Here is a 22,493-nt window from a genome sequence, read left to right on the forward strand (position 1 = left end):
GAATCTGCTCCAGTCCGGAATCCCTGAACCATTACACCAACAACCTGAAAACAGCTTTCATATCCCGCAACTACCTTCCTGACCTGGTACAGAAGCAAATAACCAGAGCCACTTCCTCATCCCCCCAAACCCAAAACCTCTCACAGAAGAACCCCAAAAGTGCCCCACTTGTGACAGGATACTTCCCGGGACTGGATCAGACTCTGAATGTGGCTCTCCAGCAGGGATACGACTTCCTAAAATCCTGCCCCGAAATGAGATCCATCCTTCATGAAATCCTCCCTACTCCACCAAGAGTGTCTTTCCGCCGTCCACCTAACCTTCATAACCTCTTAGTTCATCCCTATCAAATGTCCAAACCACCTTCCTTACCCTCTGGCTCCTACCCTTGTAACCACCCCTGGTGTAAAACCTGTCCTATGCACCCTCCCACCACCACCTACTCCAGTCCTGTAACCCAGAAGGTGTACACGATCAAAGGCAGAGCCACGTGTGAAAGCACCCACGTGATTTACCAACTGACCTGCCTACACTGTGACACTTTCTATGTGGGAATGAACAGCAACAAACTGTCCATTCACATGAATGGACACAGGCAGACAGTGTTTGTTGGTAATGAGGATCACCCTGTGGCTAAACATGCCTTGGTGCACGGCCAGCACATCTTGGCACAGTGTTACACCATCCGGGTTATCTGGATACTTCCCACCAACACCAACCTATCTGAACTCCGAAGATGGGAAGTTGCTCTTCAATATATCCTCTCTTCTCATTATCCACCAGGCCTCAATCTCCGCTAATTTCAAGTTGCCGCCACTCATATCTCACCTGTCATTCAACATTATCTTTGCCTCTGCACTTCCGCCTCGACTGACATCTCTGCCCGAACACTTTGCCTTTAAAATGTCTGCTTGTGTCTGTATATGTATGGATGGATATGTGTGTGTATGTGTGCGAATATATACCTATCCTTTTTCCCCCCTAAGGTAAATCTTTCCGCTCCCGGGACTGGAATGACTCCTTACCCTCTCCCTTAAAACCCACATCCTTTTGTCTTTCCCTCTCCTTCCCTCTTTTCTGAAGAAGCAACTGTTGGTTGCAAAAGCTAGAAATTCTGTGTGTGTGTTTGTGTGTTTTATTTATTGTGCCTGTCTACTGGCACTTTCCCACTTGGTAAGTCTTGCACACACCAACAAACACTGTCTGCCTGTGTCCATTCATGTGAATCTTGGAATCTTTGTTTTATATATATATATATATATATATAAAACAAAGATTCCAAGACTTACCAAGCGGGAAAGCGCCGGCAGACAGGCACATGAACAAAACACACAAACACACACACAGAATTACAAGCTTTCGCAACTGGCAGTTGCTTCGTCAGGAGAGAGGGAAGGAGAGGGAAAAATGAAAGGATGTGGGTTTTAAGGGAGAGGGTAAGGAGTCATTCCAATCCCGGGAGCGGAAAGACTTCCCTTAGGGGAAAAAAAGGACAGGTGTACACTCGCACACACACACACATATCCATCCGCACATACACAGACACAAGCAGTCTGGATTGGAATGACTCCTTACCCTCTCCCATAAAACCCACATCCTTTCATTTTTCCCTCTCCTTCCCTCTTTCCTGACGAAGCAACTGCCAGTTGCGAAAGCTTGTAATTCTGTGTGTGTATTTGTGTGTTTTGTTCATGTGCCTGTCTGCCGGCGCTTTCCCGCTTGGTAAGTCTTGGAATCTTTGTTTTTAATATATTTTTCCCATGTGGAAGTTTCTTTCTGTTTTATTTACATCGTCATATATATATATATATATATATATATATATATATATATATATATATATATATATATATCGAGCTTTCGCAACCTGCGGCTGCTTCGTCAGGAAAGAGGGAAGGAAAAGGAAAGATGAAAGGATGTGGGTTTTAAGGGAGAGAGTAAGGAGTCATTCCAATCCCGGGAGCGGAAAGACTTACCTTAGGGGGAAAAAAGGATAGGTATGTACTCGCGCACACACACACACACACACATATCCATCCATACATACACAGACACAAGCAGACATATTTAAAGGCAAAGAGTATGGGACTGGAGCAGATTCGTATGCCATGAAGGCCTAGGCTGTAGGGAAGGGACCGTTTGATATGGAATGGGTAGCAGCTGTCATAATGGAGGTACTGTTGCTTGTTGGTGGATTTGATGTGGATGGATGTGTGAAGCTGGCCATTGGACAGATGGAGGTCAACGTCAAGGGAAGTGGCATGGGATTTGGAGTAGGACCAGGTGAATCTGATGGAACCAAAGGAGTTGAGGTTGGAGAGGAAATTCTGGAGTTGTTCTTCACTGTGATCATGAAGATGTCATCAATAAATCTGTACCAAACTTTGGGTTGGCAGGCTTGGGTAACCAAGAAGGCTTCCTCTAAGCGACCCATAAATAGGTTGGCATACAAGGGGGCCATCCTGGTACCCATGGCTGTTCCCTTTAATTGTTGGTATGTCTGGCCTTCAAAAGTGAAGAAGTTGTGGGTTAGGATGAAGCTGGCAAAGGTGACGAGGAAAGAGGTTTTAGGTAGGGTGGCAGGTGATCGGCGTTCATTCAGTGAATTTGAAGTCACAGCTTGTGGTAGCAACCAGTGTAAACATAGTTTTATCATATTAGTATGTCTGATATTTGCAAAACTCATTAGTGTACTGGCTTCATGCAAAGAAAATGCAAATAAATAAAGAAAACAAAGACATTAAGCATGTAATTAGCTCCCTCAAAAGAAAAAATGTTCACAGAGTTGATAATATCTTCCCTAAAGTCCTAAAATACTGTTCAAATATGTACTGGCTCTCTACTTACCTCCTCCTACAAGGTACAGAAAAAATTGTGGGTGCAAGAACCATAACACTTCTCTCTCAAAATGAGATACTTATCCAGTCTTTATTTCAATTTCAGAAGTGTATCTTCATAGAGCTTGCTATTTTTCAATTAGGAAATCAGTTAACACAAAATTTGAATGACAGAATATTTTGAACTGATATCTTCAGAGACTTGACAAAAGCATTTTATTGTTTGGTTCAAAGTATTCCCTGAGAGAAGCTCACACCTGCTAGCGGGTTGTCCTATCTAACTAAAAGGATGCAGAATGTTGCTTTGAGAAAGTCAGGCAGTGTCCACAATGAAACAGCTCACTCAGAATGGGGAAAAATTACTACAGGTGTAACACGGGGATTGATATTGGGTCTCCTCTTTTTATATTTAAAACTTCTTCCATCTTTTATCCAAGAAGCAGAAATAGTTCTCTTCTTGTATATAAAGGCTGATAATGTCAGACTTCACCACAAAAAACTGCTGTTGCACTCTTTTAAGGAGTTTTTATCACCAACAGTCAATTATAGCTTGAAAACACAGTATTATTTTTAAATTTATAAATTTTCAAGAATGAGCAATGGTTTACACTGTCCACTGGCATTGGAGTACAAAAGGTTGTTTACTTTCTTTGTAGTCACTCTGCTATCTGCAATGCTAACCACTGTGCAGAAATGCATGCATTATTCTGCATACTCCATTTTCAATATGTTTCCAGCAAAAGCGAAAAAATTGAGTGATAATAATATTTATTAGGAAATGCTATCGCAAATGTTTTGTTGTTGTGGTGTCTTTCTAATTTTTATTTGTTTTATAACTTTTTATGAGTGTTCTGTGAATTATTTAGTGATGTGTTCCACGAACAAGTAGCTTTGGCACCACAAGTTCTCAATTTTGATCCAAGGCTAATTTGATTGCCACTACTGGCTTATCATAGAAGTAAAGAAGAACTAAACACCTGGCAGGAATGGAAATAAGCTTAATGAAGAGTAAAGTAATGAAAATAAGCAGGAAAAATGAGAAAAGGAAGGATGTAACCTACAGTACAAAAATTATTAAAGAAATTGATGATTTCAGGTAACTAGGTGAAAAATTAACCAAGAAAGGGAACATCAAGCGTGAAGTTTCAGAGAGAATATAAATTTAGAAATTGGAAAACATCTGCCAAAGCAAAGATCATGGTGTAAAAGTCATATTATCTGCCAATTTTGACCTATGGATCAGAATATTGACATGTAAGGTATCGGGGCCTATATAGGAAGATAGTTTCAAGTTTCAACATCAATTTTTCAATGAAACTCAGTGGCAGCAGCATCTTGCCTGAAGATGGCAGACAGACAGAGTGCTGAAGTATTGAGTGAGTTGATTTTAGGATCCAGCAGCAAATATTGGGAGACTATTGAGATTTATTATGCCAGGAAAGCCTATGTAGTCATATTTGGAGGTGCATACCTCACAAAACTGCTATTGCTCACTGCGTCACACAGAACTGCACATCTTCAACTCCAAATCTCGACTGTATATAGGCCCTTTGCAACATACACCATTCTTTGTAGATGTGTTCAGCAGTCCACAATTATACACCAACAAACTGGGCTAACAGTGTAGTAACATGTATGTCCAAGGATAATAGCTCTTTTGTGCCATTCTCTCACATCTCCAAATCAAACTATCTGATTGTGGTAATCCCATCTAAGCAATTGTCACCCACACACCACTTCACTACCTAGAGTTACATGTTGGTGAAAAGCCACATGTCTGTCTGGTATCAGTTCTATATTATTTTTAGCATTCCAAAGCAAACAGCATCCTCCTTTAAGGTGATGACTAATATCCTGCTCACAGGCCACTGCCTCTCCTGCAACTTCGCTGCAGATTTTATCTAGCACTTAAACAAAGCATTTATGTAACTATTGGCAGTCTATTTACTGTAAAGTTGTGAGCTGTCCAACAAAAATGTTGGAGTTAAGCATAATTTACAAACCTGAGCCCAAAAATTCTTATAAATTGTAGGAGTCACAAACAAAGTAGTCTTTTATTTTTTAGAATTAGGTTTTCAGTTTCCTGCCTGATGTCTACTGCAACCTGACATACAGCCTTTCACATCACAGTATAAAAATCCATTCTGAATCTCAGACATGGGTTCATAGTCTGTAATTGAAATTATTTTTATTTCCAGTATTGTTTTATGCAGAGTTCATTCTAAATTCACTCTTGTTATATGTGTGTGAGTATATAAGTATAAAAATCCTTAAATCCGTGAACAGATTCCTGCACAGTGTTCAGTTACCAGTTTTACACATTATTCTAATAGCACACTTCTAATAGGTAAATATATTTTTGAAACTAGCTGAATTGGTTAGCTGCAGATCAACACAATTAAGAGATTTCCAAGTGCAACACAGGTAAAACAAAGCATTTTGGTTGAAATATACATTTGAAAACTTATTGCCCATCTGAACGCCCATGACCTTCACAAATAGTGCCTCCTCCAGTACATGTCCATCAGGTGCTCCTTTTGGTACAAGTAAGTCATCTTGATTTATTGGGAAATGCATAATATGTGTTATTGGAAGATTAAGGGTTAAAATATTGGTTGTGAACCACTGATACACTTCTTTCACTATTCTCCTGGCTGTGCCTAGTACTGATACATCTGTGTCCTTTATCAATATACTTGTGTCATCAGCTAACATGACAGTGTTTGAAGAATCCCGTAATGTCCCAGACAAATCATTTATGTAGACTGAGAACAGGAGCAGGACAGTTACTGAATGTTGTGACACACCATCTTTAATGTTAGCCTACTCTGTATTTAGCCTTAGTCTTGTTGCATAATTTCCTAATATAGCCTGTTCTACATCTACATCTACATCCATACTCCGCAAGCCACCTGACGGTGTGTGGCGGAGGGTACCCTGAGTACCTCTATCGGTTCTCCCTTCTATTCCGGTCTCATATTGTTTGGGGAAAGGAGGATTGTTGGTATGCTTCTGTGTGGGCTCTAATCTCTCTGATTTTATCCTCATGGTCTCTTCATGAGATATACGTAGGAGGGAGCAATATACTGCTTGACTCTTCGGTGAAGGTATGTTCTCGAAACTTTAACAAAAGCCCGTACCGAGCTACTGAGTGTCTCTCCTGCAGAGTCTTCCACTGGAGTTCATCTATCATCTCCATAACGCTTTCACGGTTACTAAATCATTTGTTGGATCTTCTCTATCTCTTCTATCAACCCTATCTGGCACGAATCCCACACTGCTGAGCAGTATACAAGCAGTGGGCCAACAAGCATACTGTAACCTACTTCCTTTGTTTTCGGATTGCATTTCCTTAGGATTCTTCCAATGAATCTCAGTCTGGCATCTGATTTTCCGACGATCAACTTTATATGTTCATTCCATTTTGAATCACTCCTAATGCATACTCCCAGATAATTTATGGAATTAACTGCTTCCAGTTGCTGACCTGCTACTTTGTAGCTAAATGATAAGGGATCTACCTTTCTATGTATTTGCAGCACATTACAATTGTCTACATTGAAATTCAATTGCCATTCCCTGCACCATGGGACAATTCGCTGCAGATCCTCCTGCATTTCAGTACAATTTTCCATTGTTACAACCTCTAAATACACCACACCATCATCTGCAAAAAGCCTCAATTAACTTCTGATGTCATCAACAAGGTCATTTATGTATATTGTGAAAAGCAATGGTCCTATGACACTCCCCTGCGGCACACCTGAAATCACTAACACTTCTCTCCATTGATAATGACATGCTGCGTTCAGTTATCTAGCAACTCTTCAATCCAATCACACAATTGGTCTGATAGTCCATATGCTCCCACTTTGTTCATTAAACGACTGTGGGGAACTGTATCGAACACCTTGCGGAAGTCAAGATGCACAGAATCTACCTGTGAACCCGTGTCTATGTCCCTCTGAGTCTCGTGGATGAATAGCGAGAGCTGGGTTTCACACGACCGTCTTTTTCGAAACCCATGCTGATTCCTACAGACTAGATTTCTAGACTCCAGAAAAGTCATTATACTCGAACATAATACGTGTTCCAAAATTCTACAACTGATCGATGTTAGAGATATAGGTCTATAGTTCTGCACATCTGTTCGACGTCCCTTCTTGAAAATGGGGATGACCTGTGCTCTTTTCCAATCCTTTGGAACACTACGCTCTTCTAGAGATCTACGGTACACCGCTGCAAGAAGGGGGACAAGTACCTTCGCGTACTCTGTGTAAAATCGAACTGCTATCCCATCAGGTCCAGTGGCCTTTCCTCTTTTGAGCAGTTTTAATTGTTTCTCTATCCCTCTATCATCTATTTCGATATCTACCATTTTGTCATCTGTACGACAATCCAGAGAAGGAACTACAGTGCAGTATTCCTCTGTGAAACAGCTTTTGGAAAAAGACATTTAGTATTTCGGCCTTTAGTCTGTTATCCTCTGTTTCAGTACCATTTTGGTCACAGAGTGTCTGGACATTTTGTTTTGATCCACCTACCGCTTTGACATAAGACCAAAATTTCTTAGGATTTTCTGCCAAGTCAGTACATAGAACTTTACTTTCGAATTCATTGAACACCTCTCACATAGCCCTCCACACACTACATTTCGCTTCGGGTAATTTTCTGCAAGGCTTTGGCTATGTTTATGTTTGCTGAAGTTCCCTTTGCTTCCGCAGCAGTTTTCTAACTCGGTTGTTCTACCACAGTGCCTCTTTTCCATCTCTTACGATCTTGATTGGCACATACTCATCTAACGCATATTGTATGATGGTTTTGAACTTTGTCCACTGATCCTCAACACTATCTGTACTTGAGACAAAACTTTTGTGTTGAGCCACCAGGTACTCTGTAATCTGCTTTTTGTCACTTTCACTAAACAGAAAAATCTTCCTACCTTTTTTAGTATTTATATTTATGGCTGAAATCATCGATGCCATAACCGCTTTATGATTGCTGATTACCTGTTCTACATTAACTGTTTCAAATAGTTCGGGTCTGTTTGTTACCAGAAGGTTTAATATGACATCGCCACGAGTCTGTTCTGTGTTAAACTGCTCAAGGTAGTTTTCAGATCAAGCACTTAAAAAAATTGCACTGGATTCTTTGTCCCTGCCACCCATTATGAATGTTTGATCCTCCCAGTCTATATCCGGCAAATTAAAATTTCCACCCAGAACTATAACATGGTGGGGAAATTACTCGAAATATTTTCCAAATTATCCTTCAGGTTCTCAGCCACAACAGCTGCTGAGCCAAGTGGCCTAATGAGATATCGTGACCTTCACCCAAATCATTTCATATTTCAGATCTCCATCAATTTACTTTGATACTATTGCAGTTCTTATTGCTATAAACACGCCTCCCCCTTCACTGTCCAGCCTGTCTCTGAGGTATACATTCCAAACTGAGTTTAGGATTTCATTAGTGTTTACATCTGGTTTCAGCCAACTTTCCCTAGTACTATTTGGGCATTGTGACCGTTTATTAATGAGAGCAGTTCTGGGACCTTTCTGTAGATGCTCCTGCAGTTTACTATTAGCACATTAATATTGTTATTCCCTGTTGCATTTTGCCTACTCCTACCTTGCCGCGTCTCAGGAGGCATCTTGTCGGTTCTGGGGAGGGAATTCTCTAACCAAAAAAAACCCCATGTGCACTCCACACGTAATCCGCTACCCTTGTAGCCACTTCCGGCATGTAGTGCACGCCTGACCTATTCAGGGGGACCCTACATTTCTCCACCCGATAGCGGAGGTCGAGAAATTTGCACCCCAGATCTCCGCAGAATCGTCTGAGCCTCTGGTTTCAGCCTTCCACTCGGCTCCAAACCAGAGGACCGCGATCAATTCTGGGAACGATACTACAAATAGTTAGCTCTGATTCCACCCCGCGAGTGAGGCTTTCTGCCTTTACCAATTCCGCCAACCGCCTGTACGAACTGAGGATGACCTCTGAACCCAGATGGCAGGAGTCATTGGTGCTGACACAAGCAACAATTTGCAGTCAGGTGCACCCAGTGCTCTCTATCGCCGCCGGCAGGGCCTCCTCCACATCTCAGATGAGACCCCCCGGGTAAGCAGACAGAGTGAACACTGGCGTTCTTCCCCAACCTTTCCGCTATTTCCCTAAGGGGCTCCATCACCTGCCTAACGTTGGAGCTCCCAATAACTACTAAACCCCTCCCCCCGTGTGCCTGCTCGGACCTTGCCTCCACATTTACCCTCCGCCTCGTGCACCGTGAATGCCGCTGAACCCACCACTCCCCTTGGGGAGAGGGTGAGGGTGGCCCAACCGCGCCTCGTACCTGCAAAGAGGTGTCAACAGCAGGGACAGTGGGTGAAGCATGTAACACCTGGGGTGTACCATGCGACGCACCAGTCTCCCCACTGCCGCTACACTCCGAGGCAGCAGCCTGAAGTTGGCTGACCGTGACCATCAACACACTCAGCTGTTCGCCAACAGTTGCCAGCTCCTCCTGAGTCCATACACAGCAGTTACACATCCTATCCATGCTAAGGAGTCAATTTACTGTAGAGAGTAAATCAACTTTTAACTAGACTGCTAATTCACTAAAGGTGGCTGATTGTTGATTAAACTGTGATTGCTAGCCACTACTTGTAGAAAACAATGAAATTAGCACTACCTGTCTCTGGACTGTATTGAAAACAAACACTAGTAATACTGGCTCTATGGTTGACTAAAGGGACTCTCTCTGACTGTACTCAAAACAAACACGAAATCTATGGAACACTATTACTAGCACTCGACAATTAAAGCTTCCTAAAAGCAAAAACACATGGAAGAAGAAGTGACAAGTAAGAATAATACAGTTAATACTTAAATTAAGGTAGCTCGCTGCACAGCAGATGTGAAGCAGACGGCAGTTAAGACTGCATCCATGCATGTGGAAGGAATTCATTCCCAAACTATTAGCAGAATTTTATCATCTACACAATCAAAAGTTTACGCTAAATCATAGAAATTCCAAAAGGTTGAGTTTTATTCCTTTTTCTTCTAGAATTAAGTAATGTGCAATAATTCAGTTGCTTAATTCTACAAAAAACAAACTTGTGAGATCACATACTGTCTTTTCAGTAGAGGATGGTATCACACATTAGGGTTGCTTTCCGTTCCGATATTGTATGGGACACGGTAGAATGACTGCTTTGATGCCTCTGTGCATTCTCTAATTAGTGTAATTTTGTCTTCAAAGTTCCTGTGGGTATGATATGTAGGGGGCTAAAGAATACCTCAAAATTTATCACTTAATACTGGTTCTTGAAATTCTGTAAGGAGGCCTTTGTGGAAAAATTTGCATCTAGCCTCAGGAGTCTACCAGTTAAGTCTTTCAACATTTTTGTGATACCCTCCCATGAGTCCCCTCTGTTGTATGCATTCAATATATCCTGTCAGTAATAGTTCATGTGGATTGATCCATTAGAGCAATATTTTAAGATGGGAGACACAAGTGATTAGTAAGCAGTCTTCTATGTAGATTGATTTAGTTTATGTTTTCCCAGTCTGTGTGTCTGCCACCTGCCTTACCTATGACTGAGCCTATGTGATCGCTTTATTCCGTATCAGTACCGATTGCATTCTAAGGAGTACTTCAGTTATCAGGGAGTGTATAATGATGAGTCTAAGCAGGGATACACAATCGGTAGCTACATAATTTTTCTCCAGTATGCCCTCAGGATATTCTGACAAAACAAATACTTAGTGTTTTATGCCAAGGTTTATGCAATGCAGAAGGCACAGGAGCAGATGAAATGTAAACACAGATGAGAATTCCTCATTTACTCTGTTTTGTTGAATGTTGCAAGCAATCCAACAACTCTACCCAGTAGAGAAGTCAGTCCCAAGCACCCAGGACACCCTTTTCATATTTCAGAGACTTGAGAAAACTGTGTCATTCTGAATGGAAGCAGGTCCCATGGGACTCAGGTAAATAAACAGCTGAGGAGGCATGTCATTTAAATCTATAGCACAGCACACGCTTTGGCATCATCTTCAAGACGATGTGCTACATGTTAGTAGGAGTGACTGGTGATAGGTTGTAGAATATCAAATCAAAATAATGGGCATGGTGTACTTCTTTCCAACCAAAGAGAGGTATTGAATATATCTCACCAGATTCCATATAGGGATACATGAAGTGCTCCTCTAGTAAGAGAACCCAACAGTGCCCTAAATAACACCTTCACTGAGCCATATTTTAATTTAGTTATTTCATTTGCTGATAATACAGCATTTGTATATTTTGCTATAGCTTGCCATCCAGCATACAGGGTGTTACAAAAAGGTACAGCCAAACTTTCAGGAAACATTCCTCACACACAAATAAAGAAAAGATGTTATGTGGACATGTGTCCGGAAACGCTTAATTTCTATGTTAGAGCTCATTTTAGTTTCATCAGTATGTACTATACTTCCTCGATTCACTGCCAGTTGGCCCAATTGAAGGAATGTAATGTTGACTTCGGTGCTTGTGTTGACATGTGACTCATTGCTCTACAGTACTAGCATCAAGCACATCAGTACGTAGCATCAACAGGTTAGTTACCATCACGAACATGGTTTTGCAGTCAATGCAGTGTTTACAAATGTGGAGTTGGCAGATGCCCATTTGATGTATGGATTAGCACGGGGCAATAGCTGTGGCGCAGTACATTTGTATCAAGACAGATTTCCAGAATGAAGGTATCCCGAGAGGAAGACGTTCGAAGCAATTGATTGGTGTCTTAGGGAGCACGGAACATTCCAGCCTATGACTCGCGACTGGGGAAGACCTAGAATGACGAGGACACCTGCAATGGATGAGGCGATTCTTCGTGCAGTAGACGATAACCCTAATATCAGTGTCAGAGAAGTTGCTGCTGTACAAGGTAACATTGACCACGTCACTGTATGGAGAGAGCTATGGGAGAACCAGTTGTTTCTGTACCATGTACAGCGTGTGCAGGCACTATCAGCAGCTGATTGGCCTCCATTGGTACACTTCTGCGAATGGTTCATCCAACAATGTGTAAATCCTCATTTCAGTGTAAATGTTCTCTTTACGGATGACTTCATTCCAACGTGATCAAATTGTAAATTTTCACAATCAACATGTGTGGACTGATGAGAATCTGCATGCAATTGTGCAATCACGTCATCAACACAGATTTTCGGTGAACATTTGGGCAGGCATTGTTGGTGATGTCTTGATTGGGCCCCATGTTGTTCCACCTATGCTCAATGGAGCATGTTATCATGATTTCATATGGGATACTCTACCTGTGCTGCTAGAACATGTGCCTTTACAAGTATGACACAACATGTGGTTCATGCACGATGGAGCTCCTGCACATTTCAGTTGAAGTGTTCGTATGCTTCTGAAGTACTAGTATTTTTTTTTTTTTTTTTTTTTTTGACATACATGAAATGCATAAGAGAAAACCTGTATATTCAACACCAGAACGGATTTTCTTATAAAATGAGCTGAAACAGTTTTAAAGCTGTCAAGTAATATGTCAGTACCCAATAAACAGAAAATTCAAACAACAGGTCAACATATAAGCACGGAAAGGATAGGAAAGTCACTCCAAACACTGAAGTAAGAAACACACAAATGCAAAGTAGCAGTATCTTGAGGTTGCAAAGAAACATAATCTTGAGGTTGCTCTTCTGTTGAGAAATAGCTGTTCCACAAGAACCTCAGCACAGCGAAGTTCTCTCTGCTGTGAATATGGAAAGTTACAGACTGAAAAGATCACATATCAGTCTACATATGTTTGTGCCAAACATGACAATGAGTGCTCAGGTATGATTTCAAAAGTTATTTGAGTACAAAATGTAACTGATGAAAAGTTCCTGAGAAGTCACTCAAAATTTGTCAACAGAGCAAATGAAAGAATGTGTTCACATAACTTAAAAAAGACTGAAACATAATACTATTATGGAACCACAGTCTGAAATAATGACTTAAAAGAAAACAACTCTACAGACTACCATACCTTTTTTCTGATGAAAAGTATGAAGAAAAAAAAAAGTCCTACAGACAAGCTGTGTTGTCTGTTCGGCTGTTGCTTTCTTTTTGTTGTGAGTAATGATGCTTTTCTTTGTAACTACATACATTTCAGGTTTCCATCTATTATCTACATCTCCTGCATACTATATGCATAAACACAATTGCTCGAGAAGAATGCCATATTTATCTTTGTGTACTGTCTTAGTGTTACTGGACAGGACATAGTATTAGAGTGCATCACACATTTCTTGGAACAAATAGCAGACATGCAAGTAAAGTGCAATAATATGAATAAAATAGTGCATCAACAAAATATACATGAAAATGTATTTAAATGAAAACTAAAAACAAAAAAATATACACATTTGATACATGCAAAATACAGGATTTTTCTGACTAGCTGATTAATGTCTATGCATATACTATGGTAGGGTCCACTAAAAGGAACCCCAACACCACTGTCATTGGGTGATACACGACTGGGTGAGACGTGGATCTCTAACTGCAGTCGACTTTTCATTATCTCCAAACGCACCTACAATCTCCTCACCAGGGGTTCGTTCATCGTTGTCTGAAGAGTCTCTCCGACTTGAGCGAGAGTTCTGCTTGGACAAGGACTGAAAAATAAGAAAATATCATTAATAATTGAGACTGTTATTATTTCAGTTATATTACAAGGCTGCAGAAATGAACTATCATTGCAGATGACAAACAGAAGAAACACTCTTAACACAAACACAGGCAAATGTTCTTAAACTATTACTCCATATGTGTTTACTCAGCTGTGGAAGTTATAAAAAAATTTCTGTGGTACAGAATTCCACTTATTTGGAAGGAAAATCTCAATGGAGTGGATTGCACTGTAGGGCTTGGGTGACCGTATTTGGTTTAAAGTCACTCATTCTCTTTACATTAATAAATAATATTTACAGTTCCAGATAGAACATTACATTACACAGTAGATTATACTTTAGGCCATAGTCAATTTTCTGTCCAGGAATTTCTGAGTGGTGTACATTGCACAAAAGAGTATAAGATTCACTAAGGAGATAAATTGCAGATTTTACTACAATAATCCTTTCTCCCAGAAGTAACAGTCAACCAAGGCATATTAATGTAGAATTTAGAAAGTATGAGAATGGTACTAATAGAAATGAAGTTGGAAAGATGGATTGTTTGTGTGCCTTGGAGGCTCTTTCACTATAAATATTGTGCAGTACATGTGCTACTCTGGTCTGAAGTACACCATCCTCATACTGTGAATTAAATACCTCACTGGGCTGTCACTGCACTCATAACCTTTCATCATTTGAAATGAGGCAACAGTCATGACCTGTTGAACCACACTACATGCCTCTTATACAGTTCATGTATGGTTTGGTCTTCTGAACATATGCAGCTTTACATGGCATTGTGAGCAGTAGCCCTCTGCCAGGTAGCAGACTTCAAATGCCCATTGAAAGCTATTCCCTCTGCAGTGTTTACTCAGAAACTGGTTGAGATGGACCTGCATTCCTTGCAGACACATCAGAAAATTAGGCAACTTCGCTCATAGTCCGGTCATGATTATCTCCACATTGACCCAGTTTACTACGATGATTCTATATGACTGTCTTATGCATACATACCACTTCAACGTGCCACTTATGTCATTGGTGAAGGGTGAAATGTAACTGCTTCTCTTAGGAAATAATGTTTTGTATTATACCTAGGAATAGTGAAATACATGGTACATCCATACTTCATAATGAAAAGCTTGTTTCTTTGGAATTTTGATATTTTAATGGGCTGGTGGGTAGTGGGATAACTGTTTTGGTATAAAAGAGAGGAACACTTCCTGCTTTTAATTTCCTTTGTGTAAATGTGAACATTATAAATTGTCATTGTTCAGACTGTTGTGATTGCCAAGCTTTCGGAGCTAGAGGCTCCTTCATGCAGAAGAGTTGAAGGGGAAGGAAGAAGGGCATAGGAAAAAGGAACTGGAGAGGTCTAGGAAAAGGGGAAAATTTTGGGAAAGTCACCCAGAACCATGGGTCAGGGGAGACTTACTATATGGGATGAGAAGGAGACTGGTTGTTAGGGACTGCTTCGGAAAATCTCGTCCGATGCCATCCCCAAAAATCAGTCTTTCCTTCTCATCCCGTGTGGCAAGGCTCCTCTGACCCATGGTTCTGGGTGACTTTCTCTAAATCTACCTCTTTTTCTAGATCTCTCCAGTGCTTTTTCTCCACCCTTCTGTCTGAAGAAGGAGCCACTGGCTCCAAAAGCTTGCCAAACACAACAGTCTTTTATGTGTGTGTTCTGGAGCCATTTGGTGAGTAGGTTTTTTATCTATCCAGTTAAATAATTTTAGCCTAGAAATCTGTCACCCGCAGGTACCAAGGTTGCTGGAAAGGGTCTTTCTGATGTTGAAAATAAAATAACCTTCATTGTGGATGTTTATATACGACGGTTGATTGAAAAGTAATGCCTCCACCTACGTAACTCTTCAACATTTGGCAGCATTGGTATGTGGCAGGTACTGGCTTGTTCCATAGCCTCTTCTCTATAGGTGCAGTTGACAGGAAGCCTTAGTACTGAACAGTTGTGTTTTTACAGTGTAAAGTATGGAACCCTGTGCAGATGGTCAGTCAATGTGATTTAAGCAACATGCAGCCATTGAATTTTTGACGGTAGAAGGTGTCACCCCAAAGGAGATTCATCAGAGAATGAAAGCAATTTGATGTGAATACTATGTATCATTGGGTGAGCAAGTTTAAAGATGTTGAGGCAGGAACGTCTGACCTGCATGACAAATGAGAGAACTGGACATCCTGTGACAGCAACCACAGAGTTTCACAAGTAAAATGTTGAGAGATTGATTCAGGATGATTGTCGTATCACTCAGGGAAAAACTGCAAGCAGAACTGGCACTTCCCTAGAACATGTGGGTCACATTATTGCTTTGCTTGGCTATCAAAAGATCTATGCATGATATGTACCCTGGATGCTGACCCCCGAAATGAAAGTGCACAGACTTGAAATTTACGAGGCACTCCTCTCACATTATGAGAATGAAAATGCACAGTACTCACATCAACATAGTCACCATAAACTGCTTTCATTCTCTGATGAGTCTCCTTTCCAACTTCTGCTCTCAAGAATTCAATGACAGCACATTGCTTAAATCACGTTGACCAACTGTCTGCGCAGGATTCCATACTTTACACAGTAACAACACAGCCATTCAATGCTAAGGCTTCCCACCAACTGGAGCTGTAGAGAAGAGGCTACGGAACAAGCTAGTACCTGCCGCATACCAATGCTGCCAACTGTTGAAGAGTTACGACGGTGGAGGCATTACTTTCCTCATCTGTCGTATTTTATATGGACTAAGTGTTTTTGAGAGCCATCACAGAATAGGAAATTGATATCCAGGTAACTAGCTCACTGAATAATAAGCACTTAATCAAGCAGTTTTTGGGGGCAGATTGAAGCAGACCAAAGGCTTCTCTTGTTTATGTAGTCATCATTAATGATTCTGAGCAATACAAGGGGGTTAATGGTGTTGGATGGATATGAAGGATTCATCAAGGTGATCCATAAACATGGCATATGAAGATTTGTTTCAAGACTGATGGAGAAATAATTATGAGAGAAAATGTGGTTGGTTAAGCAGAATATGAATGAGACAATAAGGCTTGTATCAGAATGACAGTGGAATAGGTGGTGCCCATGGCAGCACAGCCATAGATATAGGAAGAATCAGAGTAACAGTGTATAGGAAAGAATTATCCACAATGAGAAACTAAGAAACTAGTGGTAATGGAACACATAATAATATTTGCCGCTGTCCCCATACTTCCTTCCATTATGAAATTGACGATTCCTTGATCAGTCAACTGCAACCTAGACCCATCTGAAACTCCTTTCTCTAGTCAATCCTTAATCTGCTATATTGTATGCCATTCTATCCCACACTTCTCTCCATTACCAAATTGGTGATTTCTTGATGATCAGACAATGAAGGAAAATTTGGGGAAAAAATTTGCGTTGTGGCTAGTTTTTTTTATTGATTTTATTTTTTATTTTCTCTCTCCTGTGGTATGAGGGAGTGCCATGAAAACGTAGTAAACATCCAAACTGGTGAGGTGTAGATGTGAGGAGGAGGAGGCGTTAAAAGGTAAAATTATTTTGCTTTTCTTGAATAACCGAAAACCTTGGCTTCCAGTGCAAACGTTTCTCAGTATAAAATTAAAGTACATTAAATTTCCTATTTAATTTGTGTGCATTACCAATAGCTTCATGTTGTAGGAACCAGAAAAAGTACAGATTATTAAAAATAGCACTTAAATGATAAAGACTTATGTTTATTGTTAAATGAAGTGGGTTAAGAAAAAGTATTGTATGTGTGCATATCATGTAAGTACAGTAGAGCCTTATTAAGAGATAAATTGTATTCTGTGTATGTCATGGGCTGGAGGGGTTGGCATTGGAGGGTCAACGCATGAGGGAAGGTAGGTTACTAGATTGTGGTCATGCACTTCCTTCTGTAACAGATCCACAAACTGAAGAGCATGTTGGCATGACCCCGCTCTGTACACCACACTACATCACAAGTAGTAACTACAGGGTTTTCCACAAATAGTGGAGATACTGAATCGCAGATAGGGGCAACAAAAAGACTCTCACAATTAAAGCCTTTGGCCATTGGCCTTCATCAACAATAGACACACAAACACACACTAACACACAAACACACACTAACACACACACACACACACACACACACACACACACACACACACACACACAGAAATGCAACTCAAACACGACTGCAGTCTCAACCACCTGAATCTGAGTGTGGTTTCAGTTGCCTGAGACTGCAGCCATGTGTGTGATTTGTGTGTGTGTGTGTGTGTGTGTGTGTGTGTGTGTGTGTGTGTGTGTGTGTGTGTGTGTGTCTGTTGCTTTCCTTCTCATAATATTGTTACATTCCATCCTGGATTTTCCATTGTGGGGTTTCCTACAAAGTTTACCAACTCTTTCATAGTGTTCCCCATAGTGATGCAGTGCACAGTCACATTCAGGGGATGTTTATCTTACACAAAGTGTGTTAACACTACATGGAATACATATATGTGTTACTAATAATACTAATTCAAGAAACACATTTGAAAAGAATCTATGAATCTTTGCAAACTGCTCCATATTGTTAGAAGGAAAATTGTTTCTTAGTCACCCATACAGTACTTGTTCCAGGAAATGCAACCGTTCACAGGCAGATTAGAAAGCCCCAGCATTTCTTGTTGTGACAAAACAACACTGAGCTAGTATTTGCAGCTTAGTAGGCTAGTACTTATTTGCCATTGTTGAGTTAGCTTTTATGTAAAATTTCTCATTAACTGGAGCTGCTAACTCTCTGCCACACTGAACAGCCTGCTCTAAGTGTAAAATGCTGTCAATGTGTATTCAAAAATTTCATTGTCTCCACTACCGATGACTGGAATACATTTCATACCATTAGAAGTATCAAATGCATCACCACACCCTCAGATCTCCCACCACCTGAAGACGCCCAGAGGCCTAAAATTGGCTCTCTCTGTGACAGAAGTAGGTAACCTAGATGCTGTGGAACTTTATGTATTTTAACATGAGACAAGCAGTGAGTTACAGCAGATTACTGTTCTAGATATGAATGTAATCGGTACCATTTCATCAGACATATTCACACTTTGAAAATCTACTGTGGATGTATGGTAAGTGGCTCCATTCAGTGGAACCCACAACCCACTCTACAAAAGACAGCAATTTCACAATGGAATAGGTTTATGATGTTTATTAGTAACTCAGTTAAAGCTGAGAGAACTGCAATATCTTTCTGGTTATTCATTAATTCTCGCCAAGTGACTACAACACAGTTACATGGTTTTGCAATATGTTCAAACAGGCAGCAAGAGGCTGCCACATTCACTGCTGTGTCATCTGAACAAGACACAGCCACAGAAAAAGCACCACAGGTGCAAAGATACGAGCTGGTGCCAAGTGCTATAGAAACTTACCACTTGCGCACGTTCCACCAGCACCACGGGCAGTGCTGAAGATGAAGATATTGACGTTGCCTTGGCCAATTGCCAGCCGAGTACAGTCTGCTATTGACTGGATGACAATGGGCAATAGCCTACTTGGAAGATAGAAGAGCACCTCTCACCCTCTTGGTTATAGACCAGCATCCAGAGCTGACTTTAGACTGGGAATGTCATTTAGTGAACTCTTAGAAGTGAACAGATCATTGTTGTAAATTGCATTTGCTATGTTCTGTGAAGTTTACCTGTGATTATTTGCACTTAGCCATTGAGGGCCTTTTTTGTGTTGTATTACATGCAGTTTGCAGACTTCATTATTCACCAACTCACAAAAATAAGTAAACATTTTTAACTCATTTTTGTTACTTTGTTCCTATGAGTATTGCAGAATCTTTGTTCTCCTATCCTGTTATCTGACTCTGGGGCACAGCTGTGTAGTAATGGCAGGGAGACATTTTCTTAGTGTGTACTGCACCAGAAGCCATTTCATGAACTCACAAACTCAGCCTACCATAACAGCGGCAATTCGCCCTCCACAGCAGTACAATAAGACCTTTACAAAACGTGACAAATTACAAAATTCATTAATCCAATAACTTTCCCATCAACATTTCAAAGGTCACTGACAACTACACACTTAAATATTAAGCTCTTTGCAGACATTGTTTATAGGAACATATTTTACATAACAGTTCACTAGGCAACTGGAAGTAAGTACCAACATTATAAACAGAAAATAATTAAATTATATAAACATGAGTTCAGTGAAGTTATTTTGTCTACTCATATAGAAGAATTGGACAGGAAATGCTCTGAAAGTGTAATCTGTCCAAACTGAAAACCAAGCAGTAATTGTGGTATAAGAAGTACCCTCTCCCACAAAAACACAACTGCTGTACAGGGTGACTAAGGATCAATCTTTCCTCTAGCACCATAGAAAAGTGTGCACAAATTTACATAGAGTCTGTTATGTGTTTCTTGTGTTATTATTAGCAGTAACCTATGTACCTATGCACTGTGTTGTCAGTGATTTGTAACTCAAACTGCAGGAGGGTCAATAATGACCTTCAGCTGTTTCTTGTTATGTACTGTGGTAGAGAGAGTGGGGAGTTGCCTGTTCCCTCTTTACTATGCATGAGCACAGTCTGATGACCTACCTGCCCTTACATATTTACCCTTACCCTTACCGCTCACCTTCAACCCCCCTCCCCACCTTCCCCTTCCAGCCCACGACAACTCTAGAACACACAATTTAACCTTTAATACAGTTCTACTGTAGATAGATGAGATACACACGTTTAACATTTGTCCTTAAACCATCTCATCTACCAATTAATTTTACACTGTAAAAACACTGATCTTAATCATCTGTTTTTCCATTCCCTGCAACAGAAAAACTATTTGTCCTAGACAACAAATGATTGAGACTTTTCCTTTTTTCTACAAAATGTAGTTTATTTCAACTTCTCACATCCCATTGGTCAGGATTATTAGTATGACCCTACCACCGTCCCCCTCCCCTTAGCCCCCACTCTACAAAAATTTGCAACTACATGAATTGTTTCCCCTATTTGTTGTCTGGGCTAATGTCTGAGTATGTGTCCTGTCCACTGATCCTTTCTGTTCGTCAAATTGTGTTGACCATATCTCCTCATTGTTTACATGGTTTATCTATCTAATCTTTCCCATTCACCACATTTCAAAAGCTACTTTCTTTTCTTGTCTGAGCTGTTTACAGTCCACATTTTATTTTAACACAAGTATAAAGTGTAGACAAACACTTTCAGAAAAACTTTTCAACACTTAAATTTATATTTGATATTACCAAATCACTTCATTATAAACAGTTTTCTTGTTATGGACAGCCAGCATTTAATATCCTGCCCAAACAGCAAATGTTCATCTACTGGTTTTAGTGTCTGTATGTACACTGGTCAGCCAAAACATTATGACCACTGCCCACCGACATTGGATGCCACATGGTGGCATTGTGGGCACATGATGTAACAAAAGCATGTATGTGAAGCAGACATGGCCAGGGGATTACCCTAGTGAAGATATTGGCCGCAAATGGGGAAATCCATTAAGAAAAAATACTTTGACAAAGGGAGGGTATTATTATGCTTAGCCTGTGAACGAGTATCTCAAAAACAGCGAAGCTGGTCAAATATTCACATACTACTGTCATGAGCACCTACAAAAAGAGGTAGAAAACAGTGAAAGTGTCACTAGGTGCTTAATGGTTGGATGTCCATGACTTTACACAGAACATATGGTTTGGATTCTTGTTTGCTCTGTAAAGTAGGATAGATGATGATCTGTCGCATCTCTGCCAAAAGAACATAACGTGGTGTGTGCATAAGCATGTTGGAGCAGACCATTCTTACATTGTTGAACATGGAGCTCCACAGCACACTACCCCTACGTTTTCATACATTGACCTGACAACATCATCAGTTACAATTGCAGTGGGCACAGGAACATCATTACGATTGCAGCAGACATGGGACCATCAGGATTCAACTGTCAATCAATAGAAATGTGCCAGCTCTTTGGGTGAACCACATTTTTGCTACACCAGACCATATTGATGGTCAACTCCACAAAAGCCGTCACCGAGACGAACGGTGGCTTGATACGTGCAGCATTCCACAGACGCAAGCTAGTGGGAGTAGCATTATTCTATGGAAGACGTTCTCTTGTGCTTGCATGAGACCTGTGGTAGTAATGGAAGACATTCTTGACAACTGTGAATCACATTGCTTGATGTCTTCCCTGATGGTCATGTAATTTTTCAGCAGTATAATTGTCCATGTCTCTGAGCCAGAACCGTACGACAGTGGTTTGAAGAGTATTACGGTAAACTCATGTTGACGTCTCAATGACCAAATTCACTTGATATTTGAAGGGCTTATTTCAATAGTGGTACAAGTCCATTTTTGTTCATATTGAGATACAGAGTCCTACAGTTAAATGAGCTAGAGATGAATCTTTCTTTCTGTTTGTTTGGATCATTAATTTCAGAAGCATTACAGGCAGAAAAGTGGAGGTAATGGACTTGTACCACTATTGAAATAAGCCCTTCATTTATCCTATGGAACCCATCTGGCTCGCTACTGGGAGCCATCACAGTGTACACAAATCAGCGGCCCGTTACTTAAGTGAATTACATTACCTGTGCATAGATATCTAATGCCACATACCTCCACAAACCTACCAACAAACTGAAAGATACATCATATACGGAATCAGTGATGCATTTTGTTCAAAAGAAGGACAAACAAGTAGTTAAGCAGGTGCTCATAATGTTTTGGTTCATCACTGAAATGTCCTCTGCAGATGTGATTTAATTCCCTATCTATGACACTATGAACTAAAGCATGCCAATTTCTTCTGTCCTGCATTTTCTCCTGTAGACTTAACAGGTTTTAATCCATGATTTCTGTGATGCCATCCATCCACCTCATCCTTTGCTGCTCTCTTCTCCCTGAGCCTTTGATCTTCCACAGCATCAATGTCTTTTCCAGTGAATCA

The 22,493-nt window shown here is 40.5% G+C and overlaps 1 protein-coding gene across 1 annotated transcript in view; it reads right to left on the reverse strand.

Moving 5' to 3' along the window:
* Positions 1–22,493, reverse strand: part of LOC126285291 (protein qui-1) — a 1,482,105-nt gene that overhangs the window by 20,355 nt on the left and 1,439,257 nt on the right. Inside the window, exon 30 of the mRNA XM_049984579.1 lies at positions 13,430–13,511. Within this exon, the coding sequence (XP_049840536.1) occupies positions 13,430–13,511 (82 nt within the window). The remainder of the gene's footprint in view (positions 1–13,429; positions 13,512–22,493) is intronic.

This window comes from Schistocerca gregaria, chromosome 8 (assembly GCF_023897955.1).
Source record: "Schistocerca gregaria isolate iqSchGreg1 chromosome 8, iqSchGreg1.2, whole genome shotgun sequence".
Taxonomy (NCBI): Eukaryota; Metazoa; Arthropoda; class Insecta; order Orthoptera; family Acrididae; genus Schistocerca; species Schistocerca gregaria.